At 42.5% G+C, this 25,930-nt stretch overlaps 3 protein-coding genes and 1 pseudogene across 3 annotated transcripts; 3 read left to right on the top strand and 1 right to left on the bottom strand.

The window, feature by feature from the left end:
* Window positions 1-3,926: 3,926 nt before the first annotated feature.
* Window positions 3,927-6,977, top strand: LOC120663468. The gene is made up of 3 exons (XM_039942290.1): window positions 3,927-4,090; window positions 4,601-6,261; window positions 6,350-6,977. Exons 2-3 carry the CDS (start codon window positions 4,641-4,643, stop codon window positions 6,838-6,840), a joined length of 2,112 nt encoding a protein of 703 aa, XP_039798224.1. The 5' UTR covers window positions 3,927-4,090; window positions 4,601-4,640; the 3' UTR covers window positions 6,841-6,977.
* Window positions 6,978-11,523: 4,546 nt separating this feature from the next.
* Window positions 11,524-12,779, top strand: LOC120663467 (NDR1/HIN1-like protein 13). The gene has a single exon (XM_039942288.1). It carries the CDS (start codon window positions 11,603-11,605, stop codon window positions 12,452-12,454), a length of 852 nt encoding a protein of 283 aa, XP_039798222.1. The 5' UTR covers window positions 11,524-11,602; the 3' UTR covers window positions 12,455-12,779.
* A 2,498-nt stretch (window positions 12,780-15,277) lies between these two features.
* Window positions 15,278-17,539, bottom strand: LOC120666698 (annotated as a pseudogene).
* Window positions 17,540-18,476: 937 nt separating this feature from the next.
* On the top strand, window positions 18,477-25,635 carry LOC120663466 (regulation of nuclear pre-mRNA domain-containing protein 2-like). Its single transcript, XM_039942287.1, has 8 exons — window positions 18,477-18,633; window positions 18,752-18,967; window positions 20,451-20,698; window positions 21,466-21,639; window positions 21,723-21,879; window positions 22,043-22,182; window positions 22,271-22,306; window positions 24,511-25,635. Exons 2-8 carry the CDS (start codon window positions 18,817-18,819, stop codon window positions 25,378-25,380), a joined length of 1,776 nt encoding a protein of 591 aa, XP_039798221.1. The 5' UTR covers window positions 18,477-18,633; window positions 18,752-18,816; the 3' UTR covers window positions 25,381-25,635.
* The last annotated feature ends 295 nt before the right edge of the window (window positions 25,636-25,930 follow it).

Here is a 25,930-nt window from a genome sequence, read left to right as displayed (position 1 = left end):
GCAAGATTGTTCAATGGTTGCTCACATAGGTGAAGAGATCAGAAGCCAAGTGCAGCAATTCCACACCTCATATGCCATGTAAGCTGGAAATAAGCTCTCCTCTTTTGTTTTCCCCCCTCTGAAACCAAAGTTTTCTACCATTTTCTAATGTTTGCTCAACAATTCTGAATCTCTAACCGACAACAGCATACAACGAAGGGAAGGGGGAAAACAAAAAGAAAAAAAATGTCTAGTACTAGGCCGTTCGGCACCGACTTGGAGCCCACGCCCAGAAAACAAACACATCTGCTCCAACGGTCGCTAGGTCCAACCCCAAAACTGAGCGCGAAGGAAGCTGAAGCAAGAAGCCTAGACCCCATACTCCGGCCGGCTGCCATTCCGTCTACCGATCAAGATCAAGAGCAATCAGGAGCCGCAGCGCCTTCCGCCGGGCGCTTGATTGCCTACCGACGAAGAGGAGGATCGTTCACTTTGCTCCTCACGCCGACGCCGCGACCCCCTCACCCCACGCCTAGGAAGAAGACTTCACGGTGGCGGGCGGGCACCGTTGTCGCGGATCAGCGAGGAAAGGCTCGCCCCCACCAAGAATACTTGAGTCGGTGGGCGGACTCCATTGCCCCCTTGTTTCTTGATTTCTGCGCCTGTTTCTTGATTTCTTGTCCTCAATCTGGGTCAGCGTTGTCTGCTCAGCTGCTTGCTCTTCCGCAGTTCCGCCCTTGTTTCTTAGCTCCGTGCTGAAACGTGTGTCTTGGCTGGCAGCTTGTCTCATCTACGGGCACGATGGCCAAGAAGAAGAAACCGACTGGCGCAAAGGATGATTCTATCCGTGCTATGCCCATGGTATTCTTCTCTGTTTGTGTCATCTCGCCTCACATCTCATCAATGATGCTTGGAACGCAATTGTTACATTGCAGAATACTGTGTCCCTCATCCTGGACGGAACGCCTAAGCAGTACCTACGAAATTATGAGCGGTGCATGAGCTACTTCAGGTATTGGATGCTCTGCAACAGTGCCCGGCTCTAGGATTTTGAAGACCCCCTATCAAACTCACCGTGACGGTCCTTCGAGAGTCCAAAACTTATATAAAATCTTATAATATATATTTATGCTATTTCCTTGTAAAGCGAAAACAAATATATTGATATCTTTTTAATTTAATGTTGGGAACTGAGGTGATCCTAATATCCACTAAGCTGAGGACCTACATCTAAGATACACCAACTCACTGTAGAGTCAGTTAGTTTTTTTTTCAATTTACAGATACTTAGTGTATAATGTTCTTTCGACGGCAGAGCCGCTTTCTCGCTTCCGGGTGGCAGAGCCTACCAACAGGAAGCTGACTTCCGGAGGGCAGGGTCTTTCTACGATGAAGCCAGACCCTTTCTGATCCCGGGTGACAGAGTCAGCCTGCGATAGATCACACTTATACATTAAGTATTTACAAATTAGGAGACTAACACTTACAAAACACTTATTTTATTACAACAAAATAGTATTACACAAGAGTACACAACACACCCTCTCTTTGTAGCTATCCTATCACTCACTCTTCTCATTTACCATGTTCTTAGATATATGATATGACAAGAAGGAGGTCCTATATTTATAGGCACAGAAGGATCATAGGGTGGTTACATGTGTCCACCCCCATCTAGAGAATTCCTAAATATTACAAAGTTTTTAAATTTATTTATTACTAATTCTAGAGTATTTCATGAAAATATCTTCTTATTGCCTTGTGGAGAATACTCTAGAAGGTAGTCTTGCATTCTTCCAACATTTAACATGTTTGATAATTACCGGGATACATTGTAGACTAAAACAATAGTTTATTTGTACTTCTAGAATTAATTTGACTACCATATATTTAGACTCCATAATATCCATTGGCTCACAAAAAGATATCATCGAGACGGTATAGTGTCCAATATAGTCTTCTCGATGTTGCACATTGCAAAGCCATTTAATTTTTATTTTGACATAGTTGATCCCAAATAGTTGTTCAACAACTTTAGTTTTGATAAACTTTTTAAGCTAAAGCTACAGTCGTAGGTACAGTTAAGAGGATTTGATAAGCAATCAAAATATTTGGATAGCAATCTGCAGTCATAACAAACTTCATAATCTCAAGCGCTGACATCAAAGAATCTGACAAAATTACTTGCAGGACCTTTAATGCTTAGCTCTTGGCCTCTTAGACTGCGATCACATAGACCAGCCGGTTAATAGCCATATTGTACGTACATAATACATACCTGAGCTTGGACCCCCCCCCTCATGGCTTGGGCCCTCGGCCGTCGCACGTGGTGGCCTACCCCTAGGGCCGGCACTGCTCTCCAAAGCAGCGGTGCGTGTGCGCATGGGGTAACATGTTGGTTTACACCACGCCAATTGATGAGACATTCTATTTCTGCCTAAGATATCATGCTAGATACATCGTTTTTCCCATTGTAGCCACGATGGCTTGCATGGTTTTAAATAGCGGGTTATAGTTTCGCTATAGCCTTTTTAGCGAGTTTTCGCTACACTATTTGTATTTTGCCGCTATGACAGTTATGGACGCTAAATTGGATTATAGCTACGCTAAATGGTGCCGCTATAGCCTTATCCTTGATATTGGCTGTCACTTGGATCTAAAAAAGTGTCTTTATGCTTCTGAGTGTGCTAGAAATTCAGTTTCTGTTGCAAAGTTGGATAAGTTAGGATTTAAGTTTGAGATTGGAAATTGTGTGTTTTCATTATGTAAGAATAAGTACTGTTATGGATCTGGTGTTTTAATAGAAGACTTGTATCGTTTCAATCTTGATATTATGTTAGTTGAAACCTTGTTTAATATTGAGCAAAATATTGGTAAAAAGCGTAGTGCCTATAATGAGAATGGAAAAATTGGATATGTACCATTAAAAGATCCCAAAATTATATATATACCATCAGACTCACATGTCATTGACTCATGTGAACCCCATATGTCAGTGAGATAATAATGATATATATCTAACTTTGTGATCTTTTAATGGTACAAATTCAAATTTTATGATGAGAATTTAGCTTTCTTATAGCATTGGAAGAAATAAGGTGAGGTGAGCACGACAGCTGCTACTATGATGGCCATGCACTTTCCCTTTCGCTTTCCCCCGCAGACAGCAGGCTCGCAGGACAGACATTGCCGTCAGGTCATGGTCTCCTTTCCGTGCCGGCTAAAGCATTCTTGCCGGCGCAGCGCTAAGGATGGTAAACGGATAGCAGATATCCAAATTATCCGATATCCGTATCCGCTTAAACGTCAATATGAATATCCGTATCCGTATTCGAATTTAATGTGATAGCAAAGTGGATACATCCGAATCCGATTTTCATTGGTTTTCTCTATCCGATTCCACATCCGTATTCGACAATATCCGACACTATCTGTATCCGTTTTCATTCAAACACTATTTAAAAAATTATATGAAGTATTTCTCACCACCCATTTTATAATAAAGAGATAAAAAATAAATTTAATTTTAAATATTTCTATTTTATTTTAAAATTACTTCTATATTTTTATTTATATATAACAAAATTATTTATATGTTTATTGTAATATATTTTTATTTCTAATTTTATCTTTTGTATTTATTTATTAACATATTTATTGATAAATAAGTTATTTTTAACTAGATATCTTTATTATATTATTATACTTTGGTTTGTATATGTATAACGATTTTATAATCTAAAACTACTAATAAAGAAAATAGCTAAACCTTAGCTCCTATATCAAGTTAATATCCGAATTCGAATCCGAATCCGAGACATCCGTTTTGTATTCATATTCGAGAATATCCGAATTCATATCTATATTCAATTTAAAATATGATAAAAAGTGCTATCCGAATCCGATTCCATGCAAATCCAATCCGTTTCCATCCTTCCCTCCTCTGCTTGGCTTGCTTGCTTTATTCCCTCCCTCCCTCCCTCACGGCACCTTTCCCTGCCACTCCGTCCTCCCATTCCCCCTTGCTTTCCCCATCCACCCACCCCATCAAAGAGTCAACTGTGTAAGGGATTCTTGCCTCTCGACGCTGCCCGTCGTCTCGTCGAAGCAGGTGAGTCTTGTGCGTAGAATTGCGGTTCTTGCACCGTGCATACTGCTCTTTTCCTGGAGAGCCATTGTTGGATTCTTCCTCAGTGAAAGTCACATCCTTCATGTCTTCATCCAGCATTATTTTGTTCCGCATAATACTAGTACAGTTTAGTTGATCTGCAAATTTTCTCAACTTTCACTTCTCTTATCTTAGCATCTCGTTCTTAGTTTCATGATCATCTTGTTAAAGGTTCCTTTCCTCGTTCACGCATAATGTTAGACCCTTGAGATCAAGCATTTCACAATCTATTTTCAAGGTTATTAGACTGCAGGGCTGCAAAAATAAAATGATCTCCGACTAGAAAGACCAGATAGTTGCCACTTCTCCTATTTCTCTTGATCTGTAACTCTAATGATGCTGACTTGACCATCTCACATCATGTGGCTGATTTTCCTTCACAAGTTTAGATGCTGCATCTTTTTTTTTTCCAACTGCTACTATACTAATCTGCTTCCTCCTTTCCATTTCCAGGTTATATTTGTATCCCAGGTCTGAATTCAAGGAGGCCAAAATGTCATTTGATACGAACAATCTTATGTTGCAAATCAAGAGAATAGTCTATCCTTATGTCAGACTTGGCTATCGATCTGCTTGTGACTATCCTGTAGTACTCAGCATTGGAGTTTTGTTGCTGTTCCTACACAAAGCTTGCCCTTCTCTGTTTATTTTCCTTCTGTCTTCCTCTCCAGTGTTCCTGTTAACTGCACTTCTTCTTGGAGCGCTATTGAGTTATGGTGAACCAAGTGCTCCGGTGATTCGAGAGGAAACATTGGAGAACCTGAAAAAATCGCCCCCTGAAGCCAAAGTCTCCGTTACTGAATGTTCAGTTGAGGAGGTTCAGAATGTTGCTGTCACCCATGCGGCAAGGAGTTTTGAAAATCCAGTTGCTTGCATCGAGGAAAGAACTTCTAACATCTTTGTGCATAATACTCATCGTGATGAAGAGAATGTGATATCTGTGTCAGCCGATACTGTTCTTTCTGCAGAAACTTCTGAACCTACCAAGAATAAAGTTATTGTGGAAAGAGAAGAAGAAGAGCATGTCAAGGAAACATGTGAGAAGGTTGAGCCCCAGCATTTTGAGAGAACCAATAGTGAAAGGTGTCACTATGAAGTGAACAATCAGTACCAGTTTGGTGAACTCATGAGCTCATGTTGGCAACCTGTTATGAGGCAGGAACCTCGTTCTGATTCTGAATCTGATCTTAGCGAGAGTTCTTCTGATGCATCAATAACCGACATTATTCCAATGCTTGATGAGTTAAACCCTCCTGTAAACTTCGAAACTGATCACCCTTCCTCAACCTTTAGAGACAACCTGAATTCCTCATCAGATGAAGAAGATGAATTAGAGGAGGATGGTGACCTTAGCTCAGATGAAGATAGGGCAGAAGAGAAGAAAGACAACGAAAATAACTGGAAGGACTTTATAGATTCAAACTCTTCAGATATGGAAAACAATGGGAACATGGAGGGTTTGATGGAGCGGCGAAAAGCAAAGAATATTCTGAAGTTTGAACTTGACAGGAAGTTAATGGACATGCAAGCCGCTGATGCAATTCAGAAAATGGAGGAGGCATCACGCTTCCGTGTTCAAGTTCCCTCCATTTCTACACCAAGGTCTTCAGAGGAAACAGTAGAGTTACCACAAATTCCTGATTCAGCACCATCTGTTCTACTTCCCTGGAGAAAACCATTTGATGTTCCATTTGACCAAATTGTAGACCGTAACAGTCATTTGCAGGAAACATGGACTCCTCGCTCGTGCTTTCTATCAACACAGCGTAGAAAACATGACAACTTGTATTTAAGGCAGTCTACTTATCTGCGACATCACAACGGCATAAAGCCAGAGAAGCCTGAAGTCAGTGAAAAAGATGCTGGTGACTATCACTCAGACAGCGATTCTGAGCCAGCATTGAACAATCGCAAGTTATTTGGCTCACTGGAACCAGATGTTGGTGATGAAATCAAAATACTAAGTGCAGCGATTTCAGACGTATGCGTGTTAGAAGTAAATCATGGCATTAAGGAAGGCACTGAAAGTACCGCGTCCATCAATGGCACAGATTCATTTTATATCCAAAAATCTATATCCAGCACATCAGAAGCGAATAGTTCAGTTTCTGCAGGTAATATGGGTCATTTTCAGATTATTACAAATGCTATTCAAACAATGTATTTACAATATTTTACTCAACCATGGCTGATGTGGTGCAGGTTGTGAGGAATTGCTATTATGTTCTTTATCAGAAGAATATAATACCGAGAAACTTCTCGTTGAAGCTGACTCCATCAGTGAAGTTAACTCATTATTTAAGTGCCGCATGGATGAAGTACTAGTGCAGTCTGTTTCAGAGTCCGGTATTGACCAACCCTTGACAGTTAAGCTTGAACACGAATTGAATGATACTTCATCCGCAGAATCTGCAATGCCTGTAATTGAAGCAAGATCAGTAGAAGACTTGAGTTCACAATTTGCACAGCTCAATGGAGAAGCATTAGTATGTGCTGCTTCTGACTCCAGTTATGATAATGAGCCGATACAAGAGAGATCAAGTCAACCACTGCCTGTGGAAAATGAGCATACTCCAGAATTGCCAACCAAAGATGGCTATTCATGTTCGACTCTTAACACTCGGGTGTTACACATCAATTCTGGATGCCTAGATTTATCAAAGAATAAACTGATAAAACCAGTAATACCGTGAAGGCTACAGGGCAACAACAGTGCCTTCCTTCTCATCTGGTGTGAATAGAAAAGATGCCTCCCAAATTGAATGAAAGCTGCACGCGTCAGCGTCGGCGACCAAAAACGCCACTGTCGCGCGTAGCATATTATATAGCATATATTATGACATGCATTAGATGACGCCTTTCAGGATCAACACACGAACGCACTCGAACGTGCGGCGCGAAGAGGCAGCTCGCTGCAGCGCCTCCTGCGTAAACCGGTCAGACCGGTCCCTTGGAGCGGTCAGACCGGTCGCCGCCGGCAGAACGGTGATGAAGCCTACGAACGTTAGCCCGGGAAGACCCGTCAGGGCAGGCGCACGTAGGGTTGTTCTAGGGTCGGCAGGCCACCTAGAACGCCCTCAATCGACGTAGAGACGACGGAGGAACAGCAAATAGTAGATTGGAAAAGCTAGGGCAAGAGAAAAGTAAAAAAATAAAAGTTGTATTGATTTGATCGATTGGATACCCTAATCGGCCGTGACCCTTTATATTTATAGGGTAGGGTGGACTTATCCCGCAAGAAATCCTATTACAGATCTAAATCTACAAAGAATTCCAGACTAGCTACATGGTACAGACCGGTCAGACCGCTCAAAAGCACCGGTCAGACCGGTCTGTTCGACCAGTGCCAATTTTGGTCGTCAACATATGCCCCCCCTGTTTTTTGGTGATGCTAGCATACCAAAAAACAAGCCTCTGGACCAAAATTGTCTAAGGACGATGATAAATATGCATCGGCCATATTTTGTTCTAAGGGCGATAAAATCTATCGGCCATATCTTGCTTCTTTTTCAAGCTGATGACGAAACAACTTGCTTAGGCCTCCATACCTGCTTCATGGTCGCCGAACTTGCTGGTACAACCTCCACTTGCTGTTCCATAGACGACTCCTTCTTGCGCATCCGCTGCAGCCTTCTCTTTTGGGTGTGAGACAAGCCTGAAGGGCACCACCTCGGCTGTAAATACATGTTGTCTTGCTTTATGTCTTTCTCACCCTCCTTGCTGCAATCAGGTTTGCTTTTGACCAGATTATTGCTAGCAACAATCGGTCTTTGAGAGGCACTATAACTTGGATATATAGAAGAATATTGAATAAAATATGGATGCATATACATTCTACTATAATCCATAGGTGTGTAATAGTAAGGATACGACCAGAACCATGGAGCAATCGGCCCACCAAATGAATATGGCACAAAAGCATTATTACCTTGTTGAACATGAGAAGCCGATTGCTCACGATGCTCCGATGATGGATTTGTATCTTTAGCTTGATCTGGTCGCTTGTTCTGTTTCTGAGTAGCTCCTTTCTCCTCATACTTGGCCAAGAGTTGCTTGAAACTCGGCCTCGCCTTTTTGTTGTTTCTGGAATTTTTTTTAGAAATCCCAGAAGGACCGGTCGGACCGGTCTCCAGACCGGTCAGACCGGTCTGAGCAGATCTTGCGTCCTTCTTCTGTTCTTGCCACCCGAGCGCTGAATTCTTCGATGAATCTTCAAGGACCTTCTTTGCTGGAGCTTCCTGATGAGATTTCGAAGGCTCAGACCTTTCTTCACCAATAATTATATTTTTTCCTTTTGTTGACTCGGCTTGATTTGGCCGAATTAACACTTTAGGATTACTCAATTCAAGCACATGTGTATGTGCAGGGAAAGGATTCTGATCCACCTGCATTTGTGGAACAATTATTCGGCCTTCGTTAACAGCCGATTGAATTTGCCTTCGAAGCACATTGCAATCATTAGTCGCATGAGAGAAAGTATTATGAAATTTGCAATAAGCTCGCCGCTTTAATTCTTCAAGCAGCGGTATGATATGCGACATCTTGATGTACCCATTCTTATATGTACCCATTCTTATATAATTCATCAAATATCCTCTCACATTTGGGTACATCAAAAGTAAATCTTTCTTGCCGATCTTTATGAATCGACTTAAGAGAACCGCAAACGCAAGATTTATCATTAGAGGACCAAACAAATTCAGCGGTATAAATATTTTTACCTTCATCGTCCGAACAATTGGAATCACACCCGAGCACATAAACAGGACGATTAGGTTTTCATTGGACTTTTGAGAATCTCTAGCTTCTTTAGCTCGGCTTTCATTAGCCAGAGCCTTTTGTAAGACTTGACTAACATCTAGAAATTCTTGTCCCTCTAGCTTTGCTTTATGAAAATCAAGTAAACCAGCAAAAGCTAGATCAGCTAAATCTCTATCAGAAATTGTCAAACTATAACATCGGTTTCTAGTATCTCTAAATCTTCTAATATACTCAGAAACACCTTCATGTATCTTTTGCTTAACCGATGTGAGATGTGACAATTTCAATTCAGTTTCACCACTAAAGAAATAATCATAAAATTTTTGCTCTAAATCAGTAAAAGTGAAAACTGAATTGGATGGCAATGAAATAAACCATGTAAATGCAGCACCCGATAGAGACAAAGGAAATAACCTCATTTTGTAAATATCATTAGTGCTAGCTTCACCACATTGTATAATAAATTGACCTATATGCTCCAAAGTAGTTCTACTATCATCACCAGTGAATTTAACAAATTCAGGAATTTTAAACCCTTGAGGATATGCAACATAATCGTAATTCTCAGGGTATGGCCTTTGATAAGATCGGCATTTGGCTTTAGGCTCTATACCAAAAGTTTACTGAAATATCTTAATCACCTCCTCTTTGATGCTACCTGATCCAACATCATCGGCGTTAAGCCGATTTGTGATCGGTGTACTACTAGGTTGAGCAAAGTTCGGCGGTGTGGAATGTCGCAACGAACTTGCTGCCCCATATAGCACATTGGCATGAGGTGATGCATTATAATTAATTCGGCTTTGCTGATTAGCCGAATTAGTCATAATAGCATTATTAGTTGGAATTGCCGAACCACGAATTATCTTATCGGTATTAGATGCAGACGCATTATTACCGACAGACTTCATACCAAAATGTATTTCAATTCGGCTAAAACGGTCATCAAACATATCATGCATATTTTGACCAATAAATTCCAACTTATTATTCCCATGAGAAGAAACAACATCATCTATAGCATTAGCTATTTCAGAATTAAGAACGGGCTGTTCGCTCTCATCGAATTTTACCTCAAACTGTGAAGCATCGAAGCCGGCATCCGTTGTGACCTTCCCTTGTCGGTCGATGGAGAAGTGCGAGATGTACTGCTTCATGGCTTCTTCCTCCAGTTTCTGGATCTCCTTCTCCTTCTCCTCTCTGATCTTCTTCTGGATGTCATCAAGAGCCTTCTGTTGTTCGGCCGAAAGTTGCTGAACAGTCGGCCTTTGGATGTTGGCGGCATCAACATCGCTAGGTTTAGGAATTTTACCGGCCATGGCAGCCGATTGATTCTTTCCCCAGCGGAGTCGCCAAAAAGTATATTGACGCCTTTCGGGATCAACACACGAACGCACTCGAACGTGCGGCGCGAAGAGGCAGCTCGCTGCAGCGCCTCCTGCGTAGACCGGTCCCTTGGAGCAGTCAGACCGGTCGCCGCCGGCAGAACGGTGACGAAGCCTACGAACGTTAGCCCGGGAAGACCCGTCAGGGCAGGCGCACGTAGGGTTGTTCTAGGGTCGGCATGCCACCTAGAACGCCCTCAATCGACGTAGAGACGACGGAGGAACATCAAATAGTAGATTGGAAAAGCTAGGGCAAGAGAAAAGTAAAAAGATAAAAATTGTATTGATTTGATCGATTGGATACCCTAATCGGCCGTGACCCTTTATATTTATAGGGTGGGGTGGACTTATCCCGCAAGAAATCCTATTACAGATCTAAATCTACAAAGAATTCTAGTTGTACTCGGATTCCAGGTAGACCGGTCGGACCGGCCAGACCCACCGGTCAGACCGGTCGTTGTTGCCAGACCGGCTACATGGTACAGACCGGTCAGACCGCTCAAAAGCACCGGTCAGACCGGTCTGTTCGACCAGTGTCAATTTTGGTCGTCAACAGTAAGGTAGCTAGAAAAAGATTTTGCTAATTCTATGTTGAAAAAATGGAATAATGTTAGAGCACCGCAAACTGAACTGCGGTGTGAAATACTCCAGGCTCCGGCACGCATTATTACAAGCAAAACAAAAACAGGGTTGAAAACGAGCATTACGAGATAGCAAGAGGAAGGTGCAGAAAGTAAACTGCAGAGCATGTTTCACAATAGACAAATAAACAAAGCTCTAGCAGAATTGTTTTTAGAGAAAAGAAAGAGGAGGAAGGGCAGTGTGCCTGTGTGTGGAACCTTGTGTTCTCTGACTCTGCCTTCGTCCTCGAGCCCCAAACTTCACTATCACGCATGATCAAACCACAACAACTCCTGCCCCCCAAAAAAAATAAAATTAAAAAAAATACCATGGTGGCACCTGGTCTGGGCTCAAGGAGAAAGCATGCAGACTGTTGTATTTTATAGCAGTGTCTTTTTTCTTGAACGATTTTTATAGCAGTGCCAAGTATGAAGAGCGTGAGATGACCGTTTCCCTCGTGTCCCTTTCCTTTCGTCGTCTTCACCCCTTCATCTCACGCGCTAGCTGCTCGATCAACGATCGTCGATCAATCTCTCTGTCCATCACTCCAGCCGTCTCCATCAACGCAACGCGGTTTCGTCGCCCTCACGCATACATAAGCGCCAGCAGCCGTCTCTCCATTTCGTCGCCCAGCCCTCCATAGGCTCACTCAGTCAGCGAGACCTCTGCCTCAGCTCGCCTCCTCTCCATGGCCGACCGCGTCCACCCTGTGCCGCCGCCTCCGTCTCGCCTCCCCGCCGACGCCGAAGCCCCCGCCACTGTTGCCGGCGCGGCGCCCACGGAGACCACGCCGCTGCAGTACCCGTCCTTCAACAGCCCGCCGTCGCCGCCGCCCGGCACCTACATCATCCACGTGCCCAAGGACCAGGTCCTCCGCGTCCCGCCCCCGGACCGCGCGCGCCGCTACAAGAAGCTCGCCGCGCGCCCGGCCCGCCGCCGCCTCCTCCGCCGCGCCTGCTGCTGCTCCTGCGCCGCGCTCCTCCTCCTTCTCTTCCTCGCCGCGGCCTTCGCCGGCGCCGTCTACCTCGTATTCCACCCCCGCGCGCCCACCTTCTCCGTCGCCTCCCTCTCCATCCGCGGCCTCGGGGCCGCCCTGCCGTCCTCCGCCGCGCTCTCCCCCGAGATCAACGCCGCCGTGCGCGCGGACAACGGCGCCAACAGGAAGGTCGGCGTCGACTACCGCGGCGGCGGGAGCGTCACGGTCTCCTACGCCGGGCAGCGGCTTGCCGCGGGACCGTGGCCCGCGTTCCGGCAGGCGCCGCGGAACGTGACGGTGTTCGCGGCGGCGATGAGGGGCCAGGGCGTGCGGCTGACGGAGGAGCAGGCGGGGCGGCTCGCCGCGGAGCGGGCCGCGGGCGCCGTGACGCTGGCGGTGGAGGCGAGGGTGCCCGTGCGGCTGCGCTTCGGCAAGGTGCTGCGGACGTGGACAGTGGACGTGAAGGCGCGGTGCGACGTGGCCGTGGACAGGCTGGAGGGGGACGCGGCGGCGGTGAACAGGGGGTGCAGGGTGAAGGTCAGGCCGCTCTGGTGGTGGTGGTGATCGCCGCCGCCGCCGCCGCCGGCGCTCCTGTCCACATGCATAGTTAATGCCGTCTAATTAATACAAACGGCTAGTGATTAATTACTCAACGGTGTACTATTGTAAGAGAGAGATTACTAGTAGAAGGGTTGCCTGTGGAGTAAATTATTTCAAAACAAAATTCTAGAGAAATTTTTTGGGGTGTGGGTGTATATATGTGTACAATACTATATACTATTGGGAGATGATGTGAGGGAGTTATTCAGAACATGTACAGAATGCTCACCGGGTTGCATCATCACATGTTAATGCTGAAATAAAGAAAGGTGAACATATTATTCTGTAATACTAGCCTATCAACCCGTGCTTCCGCACGGGCTAATTAGAATTATTTTAAAAATAAATCATACAATTAATAACTATAATTATCTATCTCACGCATTTGTATCTATTAAATATTCTAACAAATACTATAAAATATATATTTATCATAATACAGTTGCAATAGATTTGATTTTACACCACACCTCCATGTGTATTTGATATATATAGTTAATTGAACTATTTATTTATGAATTAGTGTTCTTATCTCTTCATCGCACATGAATACACTATAACAATTATCGTGGGTAGTAATTTTATATAAACAATGATATAATATGATAGAAATAGTAATTTAAAATTTTATATTAATATTCTTTAATACTTTATTATAATTATATAATTTAGATTCAGATTTAGGGGTTACTATACTTTAACTTTTAATAATGATATAATTGTATAATTTATATACAAATTTAGGGACCATTTTTGCATTATTGTTTTAATGGCATGTGTGGGTAATTTACACGAAGATTAGGGGTTACTTTAGTTTTTTTTTATAATAGCAAATGTGTGTAATTTAGATACATGTTTAGGTAGTGTATTTTTATAATGGCAGATGTGGATAATTCATTAGAAAAGATAACAAATCCAATGATTATTATGATTAGAGTATTAAGATGGATGACTAGATGTTTCTGATTTTTGTGAGAATTTCTAGAACATCTCGATTTTTATAGAGTGTCCACCTAGAATTTTAGATGGCAGGCCTGAAATGAGCCTCCAATTAGTAATAGTAAGATGTTCAAGTACATGCATGTTATTCGGTACATGTTGACAAAGTGTACTGATGATCACGAAAGGAACGTATAGTGGTGGAGCGGCTGGTTTGACTTTGTCCATGCATGGTGGTGTGCTGTGTCGCATTAGCAGGCACAGTAATTTAGCAACATGGGCTTGTCCTGATGCTTGATTTCCTCTACTTGATCGGAGTCTTAGAGAAGGGCCGGGATTTAGCACAATATAATAACATAATATGTCTGTATAGGATATGTAATGAGATGGGCCAGCTGGGAAGGGAGGCATATATATGTTACGTATGTTGACGTATATATATGTATATATATATGTTGTATTCTTAAATTAAGATACATGAGTTCCCCCTCATTACAACCAATAACGTGATTTGATAGGAGTTGATACATATGGCCGCATATGAGCCTCCATGAGCTACACTCATCTTGATTAACCAGATCAGCGTAGCACATGGAGGGATACCAATATAGGTGGCCATAGGTTCTTTTTCCTTTTTGATAGTGTTGAGTTGTCTCTTAATTTCTTTCCAAAAAGCACATATAGCGTACCATGAGGCCTCGATTGTATGTTCTATGCTGCAGTAGTCTGTGTCTTAACTGTTAAGGTTCAGCTCGGCCAGGGATCAGATGGCTGAGTCTCGGACTCTCGGGTGGCGCAGGTTGTGTGGCCCGGAGTGATGCGTGATCATCATCTTGGATTCTTGGTACCAATGCGATAGCTCCATTCCAAAGCACAGAGACAGTTACAGACATTAACACTTTGGGACCGAGTCAGGGCCCTTCTCACCTCCTACGAGTCGTTCGGCGGAAAACTGTTTCTGAGTGGGGTCCATATAGACTGATCAAAAAACGGTTTCATTTCGATTCTCCAATTTCTCTAGATTTTACAAAGAAACGGCTAATGTGGATCCTTTTAGAACACATAAGGACTTGATCAGATTCGAACGGATTAGAACAGGATCAGGCATAGCACGGTGTAATTTGGTCAGCTTCACCAAAATCTTTGCTCTGACCAAGGTAAAGCTTGGCCTTGATGATCAGGGAGTTGAGAAACCAGTCGTTTCCAGGGTCGGAGCCAGGAAGTTGTTTTTTTCATTATTAGGGGAGGCCAACCATGCTAATTTATATAAAAATTTAATCAAATTTCAAATTTCCAATGTAAATTTGAGAACCATAGGGGGGCCAGGCCCCTGTCCGCCCCCCCCCCCTGTCTACGCCCCTGGTCGTTTCTGAAACCCTGATCCTGCTGAAGAAACCTCTTGGGCAACCTCTGGTATCCATCAGGAATAAAACCCACTTCATTGTATTTGATTATCACTGAACGAGAAACGAGCAATCCACTTCATCTGTGCATCTGCATGCAGATCTGAACTAAAAGATCAGGCACTGTACTCCAATCTTGCCTTTCCAGCAACGTCCATTCACGTCCAATGTAAAGGCGTTTAGTTTCTTAAAAAACTTTCTACAGTATCCGTCACATCGAATCTTTGAACACATGCATGGAGTATTAAACGCAGTTGGAAAAAATAACTAATTGCACAGTTTAACTGATTAGAATGAGAAGAAACTTTTAAGCCTAATTAATCCATGATTGAACATTAATTATTAAATAACAACAAAATGTGTTACAGTATCCAAATGAAAACTTTTTCACCAACTAAACACCCCCAAGTCTTGATAATGCCTTAGCGTCTTAACAGGTGGAATATAGGAACAAGCAATGAAAATATCAAAATAACATGCTTGAAACCAACTTCAACATGCTTCAGTGCTCAGATAGGTTCTCCACTTCCAAACCAGTAAAATGTACCCGTCTAGCTAGATTGATACACTGTCAGATAAATAATCTCTAGAAGTTTCTAACACCATCATCTTAAGGCCTGCCAGCACTAGAAGCTGCAGCATTGCCGCTTCGAAATAACCATCTACTGCCATCACACACCATCTTCCATATGTACAGACAAAAGAGAGAGCCTGCCAATCTCACTACCTATCATTCATTAGACAGCATCATCACTTCTTCCTTCTTTTGGGAGTCCTGGTTGCCTGCGAAGCTCCTGCAGAAGACGCCTCTTGAGCAGCCTCAACGGCTTCGGCTTTAACGCTTCTAAGGGTCCTACTCCTAGGCACTGCCGTTGATGGGCCTGCGTTTTTATTTTCTTCCACCAGCTCAGCTTTGACTTGCTTGCGCCTCTTCCTTGATGAATGGTTAGCTGAAGGGCCTTCATCCTCACCAGGCTCATTCACATCATCATCGCCACCGGCTTCACCATCCTGGCGGGGCCATTCGGTACCGCAACCTGGACAACCTCTCGAAGCCTGCATATGCAGATGAGTTAGAAAGCCATATCTTTAAAAATCAACAATGGTAACAGTGTCAACTAGAATTAGGTGACTACCTTTCGTTGTGAAAATTTCTTCCTCTGACAGTACTCATGGATTCTTACATTGCATTCATCATTAGGACAACTTGAGGCCTGTTGCAGAACATAAACAATAGAAAAATAGATCATAACTTTTGTAGGTTACATGGTAAATTTAAAACAAGACCACGGCAACTGAAAATCATAGAATCATCAAGTAACGGTACCTTAATACAAGCTTCGTTACAGACCACACATGATGGGATGTTGTTACCGTGGAACCAGCTTCGGAGATCAAGAAATGATCTGGTGCCCAGGCCAATCTTGCCTGTGGAGGTGTATGACAACCAACAGTCCCGTATCAGTTCATCCAGAGTTTTCTCTTTCTGGGTCAGTGAGAAGTTCGTTATGGAAGTAGGAAGACGAGATTGGCTGTCCTGTGAACCGTCCACAACTATGACCTGGGAACAGAACAGTCAACAACTCGTCACGTCATATTGCAATAAAGATTAAGGCCTAACAATCGGTATATATTATAGTGCTGCTATGCCATGCCATTTCAGTATTTCACAGAAAATACTAAAGGTACTACTGCTATCATTGATGACACGGCAACTGCAAAAAGTATATGAAACTATTATATGCTTAATTGCTTGTAAATTTGTAGCCATTATGAGCTAAACCAAGCACATGGTGAATAAATACATGAAAACCAACAAATCATGTTCCCAGAATACTGTACAACAAACCTGGTTGTCCAGCCGGACATTGAGAGCGTCAATACTGGTTATGCTCCATCATTTCCAGCTTCCTGAACAATTGCTTCTAACTGCCACAGGAATCATTAGTTACATCAATACATGTGAAAATCAACAGCATATGTAATGTCAGATTGAGCTATACAAAGCAAGCTAACACATACCAGTCCCTTGTAGAATGCAATCTGGGGCACAAAATACTTTGTTCCGAGCTTTGATTCTTCGTCAGCAATGTTATTAGCCACTCCGTAGTACACCATTCCATCATACTGGTTTATGCATGCTCGCACCTCAAAATGCAAAAATGCGAGCTCCTTGTTGATCTTGACAAGTGTATCATTGAACAGTTGTTGATGAGTTGCTGCAAGCCAGGATATGGAATAAGTGATGGGAGACTAGACAGTTGACGAAATGAATTAGAAGCTTGCAACCCATAGGCTATATACTCTTCTATAACTGGTACTAGATATATGATTCAGCCAAGTAGCCTGACAGGCATCATTTGAACTGAAAATGATTTGAACCCCACGTGTGAAGGGCATTTAGATAGTGAGACTTTGAAGTGATTGTTATTATTGTTTAGCAAAAATTTGAAGTGATTGTGATCGGCTGAGGTGATCAGCAGGTGAGTGTGAAAGCTTGGCCTGCTGCTGGGTTCGACGCGGCGGTGGCGCTGTTCAACCGCGGCGAGTACCACGACGTGGTGGAGGAGCTCTGGTACGGCGCCGAGGACCCCGCGCGGACGCTCCTCCACGGCCTCCTCCAGTGCGCCGTCGGCTTCCACCACCTCTTCAATGATACTCGATCACCATTGATTCGATCAGGCACCGACTGCCTTTGTTTAACCATGGATGGCTCGCCGAGCTCGTACCAGCTGCTCGGCAACTTCGCCGCCGGCCAGCAACTCTACCGCTTGGAACCTGATGATGATACAGACGACGGCGCTTCTAGCATCATCTTTTCCGTATCTGACGATCGCACTTGACAAGCAGCTCCTCCTACAGCAGAGTCAAACTTCCAACATTACATGCCACGGACCAAAATCTGACGGATCTCCTAGAGCAGAGTCAATCAAGTTATGTTTTTAGTTCAGCTGAGAGGTCGATCGGCGCAAGTGGCTGAAATCATTTATATATCTACCAATGTATATATGTAGCCTACCACATCAAGTAACGTTTTTCAGCTGAGGTCCGGTCAAATAGCTGAATCATTGTAGCCTACAAATTATTTTAATAAAATATTTCCTCTACTAATCTTTTCACAATTACACAACACATGAATGTTTGGACTTTTTTTTTGCTGCTCAGACCTATTTGGTTGGGATGTGCAGCTGCAGCTGGTCCAAAAATCTGAAGTGGACGGGCCAAATAACATGCAATTTTGATGAATTATTTCTAAACTCGCAAAACGAATGATCCACTTATCTTTAACTTCATAGGACCGCAATAGTGCGTTTTCTCTAAAACTCGTAGTATATACATTTCTTCGGCAGTAGTATTTTCTTTGTAACTTTAACGTTCACACGGCATTAAGCTAACACTAAGCTAGGATGCAATCAGATAATATTTCTCTAATATCAGGACAAGTATTTTTTTTCTATAAGATTTTTCTTCGAATTTTAACATGATACTAACACAATGACAGCCTCACTATCGTACCATCCCTTCGCTTTCTCAACAACGCCGTCTATACGTCAGTTTTTTTTAACACTTTCTTCTACCCTAGGTTCTCGCACAAAATAAGCGAAGCGGCAACAATATTTTCGCACAAATAAAAAATAAAATAAAAAAGAAAACCACAGAAACACAGACGCACAAGGGCAAGGGGGAAAGAAAGGGTGGAAAGCCACCGCAGCAAAACCAAACCCTCTCGGCTTCTCCCCGCTCCCCTTCCCCTTCCCCTCATCCGCGGCGGCACGCTGGACTAAGGGACTCGCTACCGAGGTATGCATCTCTAGCCCCCTAACTCCGACCTCCAATCTCCCACCATAATCCCAAAATTTCTGATTTTTTGGGATTTTTTTTCTGAATGTTTACGCGTGGTTCGATCTTGCTTCGCAAGGAGTACGCATTTGTCTAGGTTTTGGGGTCTTCCGCGGGGGAGCTGAATTAGTTGGAGCCTTCGTGATGGCGGGCGCGAAGGCGGATGTAGACGCGGAAACGGGGGACGGCGGCGGCGCCGCAGGTGGCGCCGGCGGCGGGGGAGGCGGCTCCTTCAGCGAGCACAGGCTGGTCGAGAAGCTCAGCAAGCTCAACAGCTCAGCGGCGAGTATTCAGAGTATCCTTTTTTCCATGGTTACTTTCTTGCACGCTCGCAAATTCCGAAGCGTGTTGCTGTCCGTTTCATTTTCTTTTGATCAAGTAGCCCTAACTTGCAAATTGCAATGTCTATGAGTAGAACTGCTCAGGAGATTTCATTGGGCTTGCTAAGTGGGCCTGTTCCATTCCGTGCAGTGCTTATTGTCTTGTTGTTAGTTTTCTGGTGCACATGAATAGAAGTTAAAAATCCTCGCTGTGTATGATTTTATCATATCATATGACAATGTGATTTATGGTTACTTCACTGCCAGGCATTTTTCTTGATTTTAGTGTCTCTCTCAGGCAGTTTATTTGAGAAAAATAGTATTGTAAATGTAAATACATCATAGTAAAAGTTTTGGATATCTAATGAGCTTGATTTTTTAAGTGTTTTTATCCTTGGATATAAAAGGCGTAGAAATCAGGACTCCATGTGTTTTCACTTCCATTAGCCCAAAAGATGACCTAGGCTACCATCATCTTGCTAAAGCACTATCACCATCTTACTGTCACTAATACCCTTTTCTCTTTTACTTCTTTGTTCCCTTTATTGCTGGCTCCCGTTTGGTTTCAGCTCTAGGCTACAGCAACTTTCTGGTGACTAAAAGGCTTTGTTATTATTGTTGTTACTGCCAATGCTTGGTTACCATCTCTCTATAAATATGATTTTCATTATCTTTCGAGGCTGTACCCTTTGTGAAATGGAAAGGATAACATGAACTCCTAGGGCTCTACATTGCATATATTAATAATCAATATTCTTTGGGGCATATATTTCTGCTATCCTGTTCAGTTTGCCAATTAAGTGAGGAAAAAAATTATATGACATATCCTTCACTAAGGAACTAAATATTGGTGAGGTGGTTCTAAGTTCTAACTGCCAAACTAGCTTGCTCTGGTTGCTGTTATTTATGTACTAATATGATAGTAACTAGTAAGCTGTTTTTACTCTTGGTTCGCTGATTGAACTTTATTGTATTCTGATCTGATAACCTTATGTCAACTATGCCATGTCCAAAATAAATTGTGGCAGCATATTATTGCACTGAAAATGTACTGTGAAAACTACTTCACCTTTTTATATTATGGCTGAGCCAACTAACCAGTGAGGTGAGGACACATCCTACACCCGTAACCACCTATTGATTAAACAAATTCTGCAAGGCATATGTTTGGAGTTTGAAGTAAAGGTACAGTCTGCAGTATTAGCATGCTGCATGCCCTTCTTTATTGACCGTAGAAAAAGAGGATCCTACTATTTCAATATGATTGATTGTGCTGCTTATTTGTGAGGAATTTCATGCCATATGTTGCTCCATATCTAAGCGAGGAACTGTGAGATATACTGCATATGTTCTTTTTTTGTCCCTTTTTAATTAGAATTGTCCTTATTTCCTATGTAAGTTTGCATTTAGAGATTGCATTAGTAGTTCTTTTTTTTGTATTCCTTAATTCTTATGCAGCACTTTCACAATGGTGCATTTTTCACCGCAAGAGGGCCAAAAGGGTTGTAGACACATGGGAGAAGCAGTTTAATAGTGCAACAAAGGATAAGAAAGTATCATTCCTGTATCTATCGAATGATATCCTGCAAAACAGCAAACGCAAGGGAGGAGACTTTGTGAATGAGTTCTGGAGGGTTCTACCTAGATCACTGAAACATGTCTATGAAAATGGGGGAGAAGAAGGAAAGAAAGTGGTGGCAAGATTAGTAAGTTTCATCATTTTTCATTGCTACATAATTAATTCTTCGCATTCCACCAGCTCCTTTTATTCTAGATTTGTCCGAGAGCATTGTCCAAAAATTCAGGAGAATCTAAATGTGTCAGTACCATTGGATTCACCATCATTGGTTTAGTTGTTATGGGAAATTATTGAGCCATATACTTATTGCTGCTCTATTATTCAACTATCCTTGGTTTGCTTAACTGGATTCCAGATAGCACTTTTGTTTGCTCTGGTGTATTTTGATGATGTGATCATAATCACGTGCATCAGGGCATGGTGCATTATATTTTGATTTGTATAATCATGTGTAGAGAAAAATGTGAGCTAATAGTAATACTACAGCAGTACAGCTGCATCAATTAGTAAAACAATCAGCCTTTTGTTACGTAGCTTTCCTGCGTGTCCGGGGAAAGCAGATAGCCTTCTTAGTTTGTAGCCTAATTCCTCTATTTCTAGGAGTGTTGGGTTTAATGAGTACATTATTCCTCAAATGAGTGTCTTGCTTGGTATGTTGCTAGTCAGCTGCCAGAAACATCGATTCAGACTCTTTCACTGGTATGATATGTATAAATAAGTGCATAGGGTTTGTGGGTCATAGTTTGCTTGGACCTTCACTCTGTACGGAAAGTTCCTATTCATAGCATGACTATATTGATTATGGAATTACTGATGGTAAATTTAATCATTTACTTATCTTTTATTGCAAGTAAAAAAATAAGTCTATCTTGCTATTTTTTTTCGGAACTGCAGATAGGAATTTGGGATGAACGTAAGGTTTTTGGGACTCGTATTGAAAGTCTGAAAGATGGCATTTTTGGTGACAACCCTCATATATTGGATAAGAACGGGAATAGTTCAAATCCTAGCTCTAACCCCCCTTCAAATTCCAAAGTTTCACGGAAGGATTCTGGTACGACAGTAAAAGTAAGTTGCTTATTCTCCTGCGTGTATCTAACATATTGGGTTGTATATTAGGGCACCTTCTTATTTGTTGGCTTTTACTGTAGAAACTTACTGTTGGTGGGATGCCTGAAAAGATTGTAACTGCATACCAATCGGTCCTTGATCAACATTTTGATGAAGACACAGTTTTAAACAAATGTAAGAGTACTGTTGGTGTTTTGGAGAGGATAAATAAAGATATAAACGATGCTAGCACCAATGGTAAGGATTTTTCTTGCTCATATTTAATGTTGTGTTGGGAAAAAAGGCTATGTTGTTGTTGTTGTTGTTGTTGTTATTTAATGTTGTGAATATTTGCTGTTGTAGAAAGTTTGACCGCACTCTTATGTGCTCTGCTTTTTTTGTCCTGTATTTTTTTCATAAGGTAATCAGCCAGCATCAACATTGATTTCCGACCTTCAAGAACAAGAAATGACCCTAAAGCAGTGCATCGAACAACTTGAAAGTGTAGATGCGGCGAGGATATCCCTGATCAATCAATTAAAAAAAGCTCTCAGCGAACAGGTCTTGAGGCTTTCATTACCTCTCCAATGTTCCATTTCAATTACATGCCTTGTGCTGTTTAGAACTGTATGTTTTTCTTATATGACAGGAGTCAAAGTCAATGGTTCTTCGCAGCCAGTTGCAAGTAAGAATTATTCTTTATCTTATCGCATGCTGTTGTCCTTTTCGTTTGTTGTTATTTCCTTGCAAAATCATGTCCTAGGTCATTCTGCCCTATGATGCCTTTACTGTTAATGCCCAATTAAATGGGGTTTATTAGGTCATAAATGCTGAGCATGTTCTAGATCTGTAAGTATTCTCATTATGATGCTTATATATCTTGTCCTGTCTATTCTATTAATCTATTTTGGAGTTTCTGGACAATATTCTTTTATCTTGGTACTGGCTAGGATGCCCTATGATATGTGGCCATAAGTAGAATGTTTCATCTATCTTTGGCATCTTGTTGATGAATGCATCCACATGTTCAGAGTGTGATAAAATAATTAGAAATAGAGGCAGGACATGCACAGATTCCTAGGGAGGCGCTAACATTATTAAACCAATTGTGGTTTGCTTGGTATGTGTTTGTTGCATGTATATGTCAGCGATCATAATTCATAAATCATATCAACTTGGTGCGCCTTATGTTAAAGACAGTATTTTGTGGTACTTTTTACATGCATTTGGGCTTGGACCATTCTGTGAATTCAGAGGTTTTCTGTTTTGGTAGGTGTGGGAAACCCGATTAACAACCATACCCATCAGAATCCTGCCTATCCATCCATAGCCATGATAGCGAATGTCTATAAGTGGATTTGTGTAGACCTACAAGTAGATAATATTATCCATTGCCCCTACATTGCAAGTGGACTCACCTGTGTAGTTGGTCCTGCCAGCTCCGAATTATCTCCCCCAAGTTTCAGTTGAGCTATTAAAATTTACGGTGTCAACACTAGGTTGAAATTCCAATACTAAACTTTTGGTCTTTAATGCTTCGTTCATTTTCTTCATGCCTATGGAGTCTGCTTGTGCATTTAGTTTCCCAATCTGTGCAAAGCAGGTCCTTTATAGTATTGAATCACGCCCAACACATTTAATTGATCTCGTTAGAATTCTATGGTGTCAACGCGAGTTGAGTATAGTGAAATTTTGCTCAATTTAATAGAGTGGGTAGTATTGAATTTCTAATGATCTGTACAGGCATGGGTAGGGGAGTGGGTCCTATCCTCATACCCTATATTCGAGTGAATTGGTAGATTGGTGGAAAGGATTCTACTGCAGGAGAGAGCTGTGATGTGTTCAAGTGTGTTAAAAATTTGGTTTTGTAATTCATTGGTGCGACTGGATAGGTGCGCCCCCCCAGCAGTGCTCAGCTACCAGACAGCCCCAAGGAGGCCAGAGGGTTGAGAAGGCACTGGGAAAGGCAGATTGCTAATTCTTACTTGACTAATCTTGGGAGTCATTTTACAGTACTGTTCCTGATTATTGTAATCTTTACCCAATGGCATCCCCATCGAGATTGATGGAAATTGTAGAAGATCAAATCACCACCCTGTCTAATTAATACTTACTGTGTGTCTTCACATAGATCTTGAACACACTTGCGGTCTTTGCCTCATTCTCCTTATGTTTCTTTTTTCAAGTCTGAGCCCTGAGGTTTTGAAGAACCCCCTGGTTGTGGAGTGGACATATCAGAAAAGGTGGTTTCGGTCTCACATTAGCCAGCTCCCAATTCTAGATTCATGCTGCTTAGTTAACAAAAGAAAAATAAAGACTTTATGAATTGCTGAATGCACTTGGGATAGTGAGCAGTGAGCACATGTGTCAAGCTATCTAGTGTTCCTCTAGCACGAGTATGCGTCCTACCGACTCCTATTGCTACCTGGCTACCCCACAGGTTAGTTAAATCCCATGGTTCACTTGAACTGCTTCCTGATTCAGATATATTTTTGAAAGAAAACGCACCTAGACTACTTCCCTAGCACTCCGATAGTCCCTGTGCATCACCTTCCATATAGGTCTGTGGTCTTGACATCCACCCAGTCTGGCTGTTGCATTCCTCTGTCTGATTGGGGATGAGCTGAAATGCCTGAGGTCTTATTTTGAAATAGAGATTTAAATTTGTATTCCAGGTTATGGAGTAATGCATGTCTTGTTGCCTATCACTGCCTCAATTAACTTTCTTGCTGGAATTTATCTGTGAGGTCACAATTAACTTTCTTTAATATTGGTAATATCATTGTATTTGATATTTGTATCTGTTCTGCAATTGTAATTAGGATCTACCGATTTTATGACATTATTAAAGTGATACCTTGCTAATCTTTGATCTCATTGTCAAAACAGGTTGCTCGAGCAGAGACTGAACGTGTCATTCAACTTAGACAACAACTGGGTGGTGCCCTTAGCACAAGCGCCACACAATCTAGTCCTAGTCCGCTCATGATTACTCCACCAGAGCAAACAGCTGGTACGGTGCAAGGTTCAGGAGTAAGGTCGACACCTCCACAGTCACAGCCACTGACTCCAGCAACCTCACTTCGGCCTACATTCAGTGCAGTGGGTGACGAGTCCAAGAGGTCGGCAGCAGCTATGGCAGATAAGCTTGCATCTTTGTCAGCACCTGTGCTTAGCTCCATTCTCTCATCTCTTGCCGCTGAGCAAGCTGCTTCCATAAATGGTGGATCACCTTCTGGAGAATTATCTGGAGGACCACCAGGCTTCCAGATTGAAAAGAGGCCTAGGCTTGAGAAGCAGGCTGGTGATATGGGTGCTTCTCCCTTTTTTGGGCAAGCGCCACAGGTGCAACAACAGATGGGAGCAGTGCCTACTACTCTTGGAGGCACGCAACCACGAACGCCAGTTCCATTTCCACCACCTCCACCGCCATTGCCATCTCTATTGCCACCACTTCTACAACAATTTGGTCAAAATACTGGAGGAATGATCGGAATGGGAGGACCTTTCGGGATGATGGCAGGCTCTATGCCACCTCCACCTCCTTTGTCCAACATTCTGCCGGCAGGTTTCCCAGGACCAAGCGGGCCACCTCCCCCACCTCCACTTCCACCCGCTCAGAGCCAGCCCCAGCAGCAGCAGCAGTCTCCTCAGGCACCACAGCAATCACCGACATCAACTGGATTCTTTCAATCATCAGGCATGAGCTTCTTTCCTCCGGTGCAGGTGCAGCAATCTCCATCTGCCCAACGACAGTGATTTAATGGTGGCATAGCATTCATCGGGCTATAAAGGCAGCACCTTGTGCTAACTCTGTACATTAAAAAAATAATCCCCGAGTATCGAGCTTATACGTGACTGGCCCTGCAAGCGAAGTAGGACCAATGGTCACGGATTAGAAAGATTTGTAGAATAGGCATGTGGCTTTTGTGATGTATAACTAAGGCCCTATTTAGATCGTTACCCGTAAACCCTCTAAATGCAAAAAAAAACGTCACATCGAATGTTTTGACATATGCATGGAGTACTAAATGAAGTCTATTTACAAAACTTTTTGCGTGGATGGGTTGTAAATCGCGAGATGAATCTAATGAGCCTATTTAATCCATGATTTGCAACAGTGATGCTACAGTAATTATCTGTTAATTATGGATTAATTAGTATCGTTAGATTCGTCTCGTGATTTACAACCCATCTGTGCAAAAAAAAATTGTAAATAGACTTCATTTAGTACTTCAAATTAGCAAGATTCCATCGCAAAAATTTTTTGCGTTGGAACTAAACACGGCCTAAGTTCTTCCTTTTCGTC

This window comes from Panicum virgatum, chromosome 3N (genome assembly GCF_016808335.1).
Source record: "Panicum virgatum strain AP13 chromosome 3N, P.virgatum_v5, whole genome shotgun sequence".
Lineage (NCBI taxonomy): Eukaryota > Viridiplantae > Streptophyta > Magnoliopsida > Poales > Poaceae > Panicum > Panicum virgatum.
This window is presented reverse-complemented; position numbering and strand designations above follow the sequence as displayed.

Bases quoted from the DNA above. Each gene is read 5' to 3' on its own strand.
- LOC120663468 (XM_039942290.1), top strand. From the start codon at position 4,641: ATGTCATTTGATACGAACAATCTTATGTTGCAAATCAAGAGAATAGTC. The intron at 6,262-6,349 runs GTAATATGGGTC...GATGTGGTGCAG, and splicing joins GAATAGTTCAGTTTCTGCAG to GTTGTGAGGAATTGCTATTA.
- LOC120663467 (XM_039942288.1), top strand. From the start codon at position 11,603: ATGGCCGACCGCGTCCACCCTGTGCCGCCGCCTCCGTCTCGCCTCCCC.
- LOC120663466 (XM_039942287.1), top strand. From the start codon at position 18,817: ATGGCGGGCGCGAAGGCGGATGTAGACGCGGAAACGGGGGACGGCGGC. The intron at 20,699-21,465 runs GTAAGTTTCATC...TCGGAACTGCAG, and splicing joins AGAAAGTGGTGGCAAGATTA to ATAGGAATTTGGGATGAACG. The intron at 21,880-22,042 runs GTAAGGATTTTT...TTTTTTCATAAG, and splicing joins AAACGATGCTAGCACCAATG to GTAATCAGCCAGCATCAACA.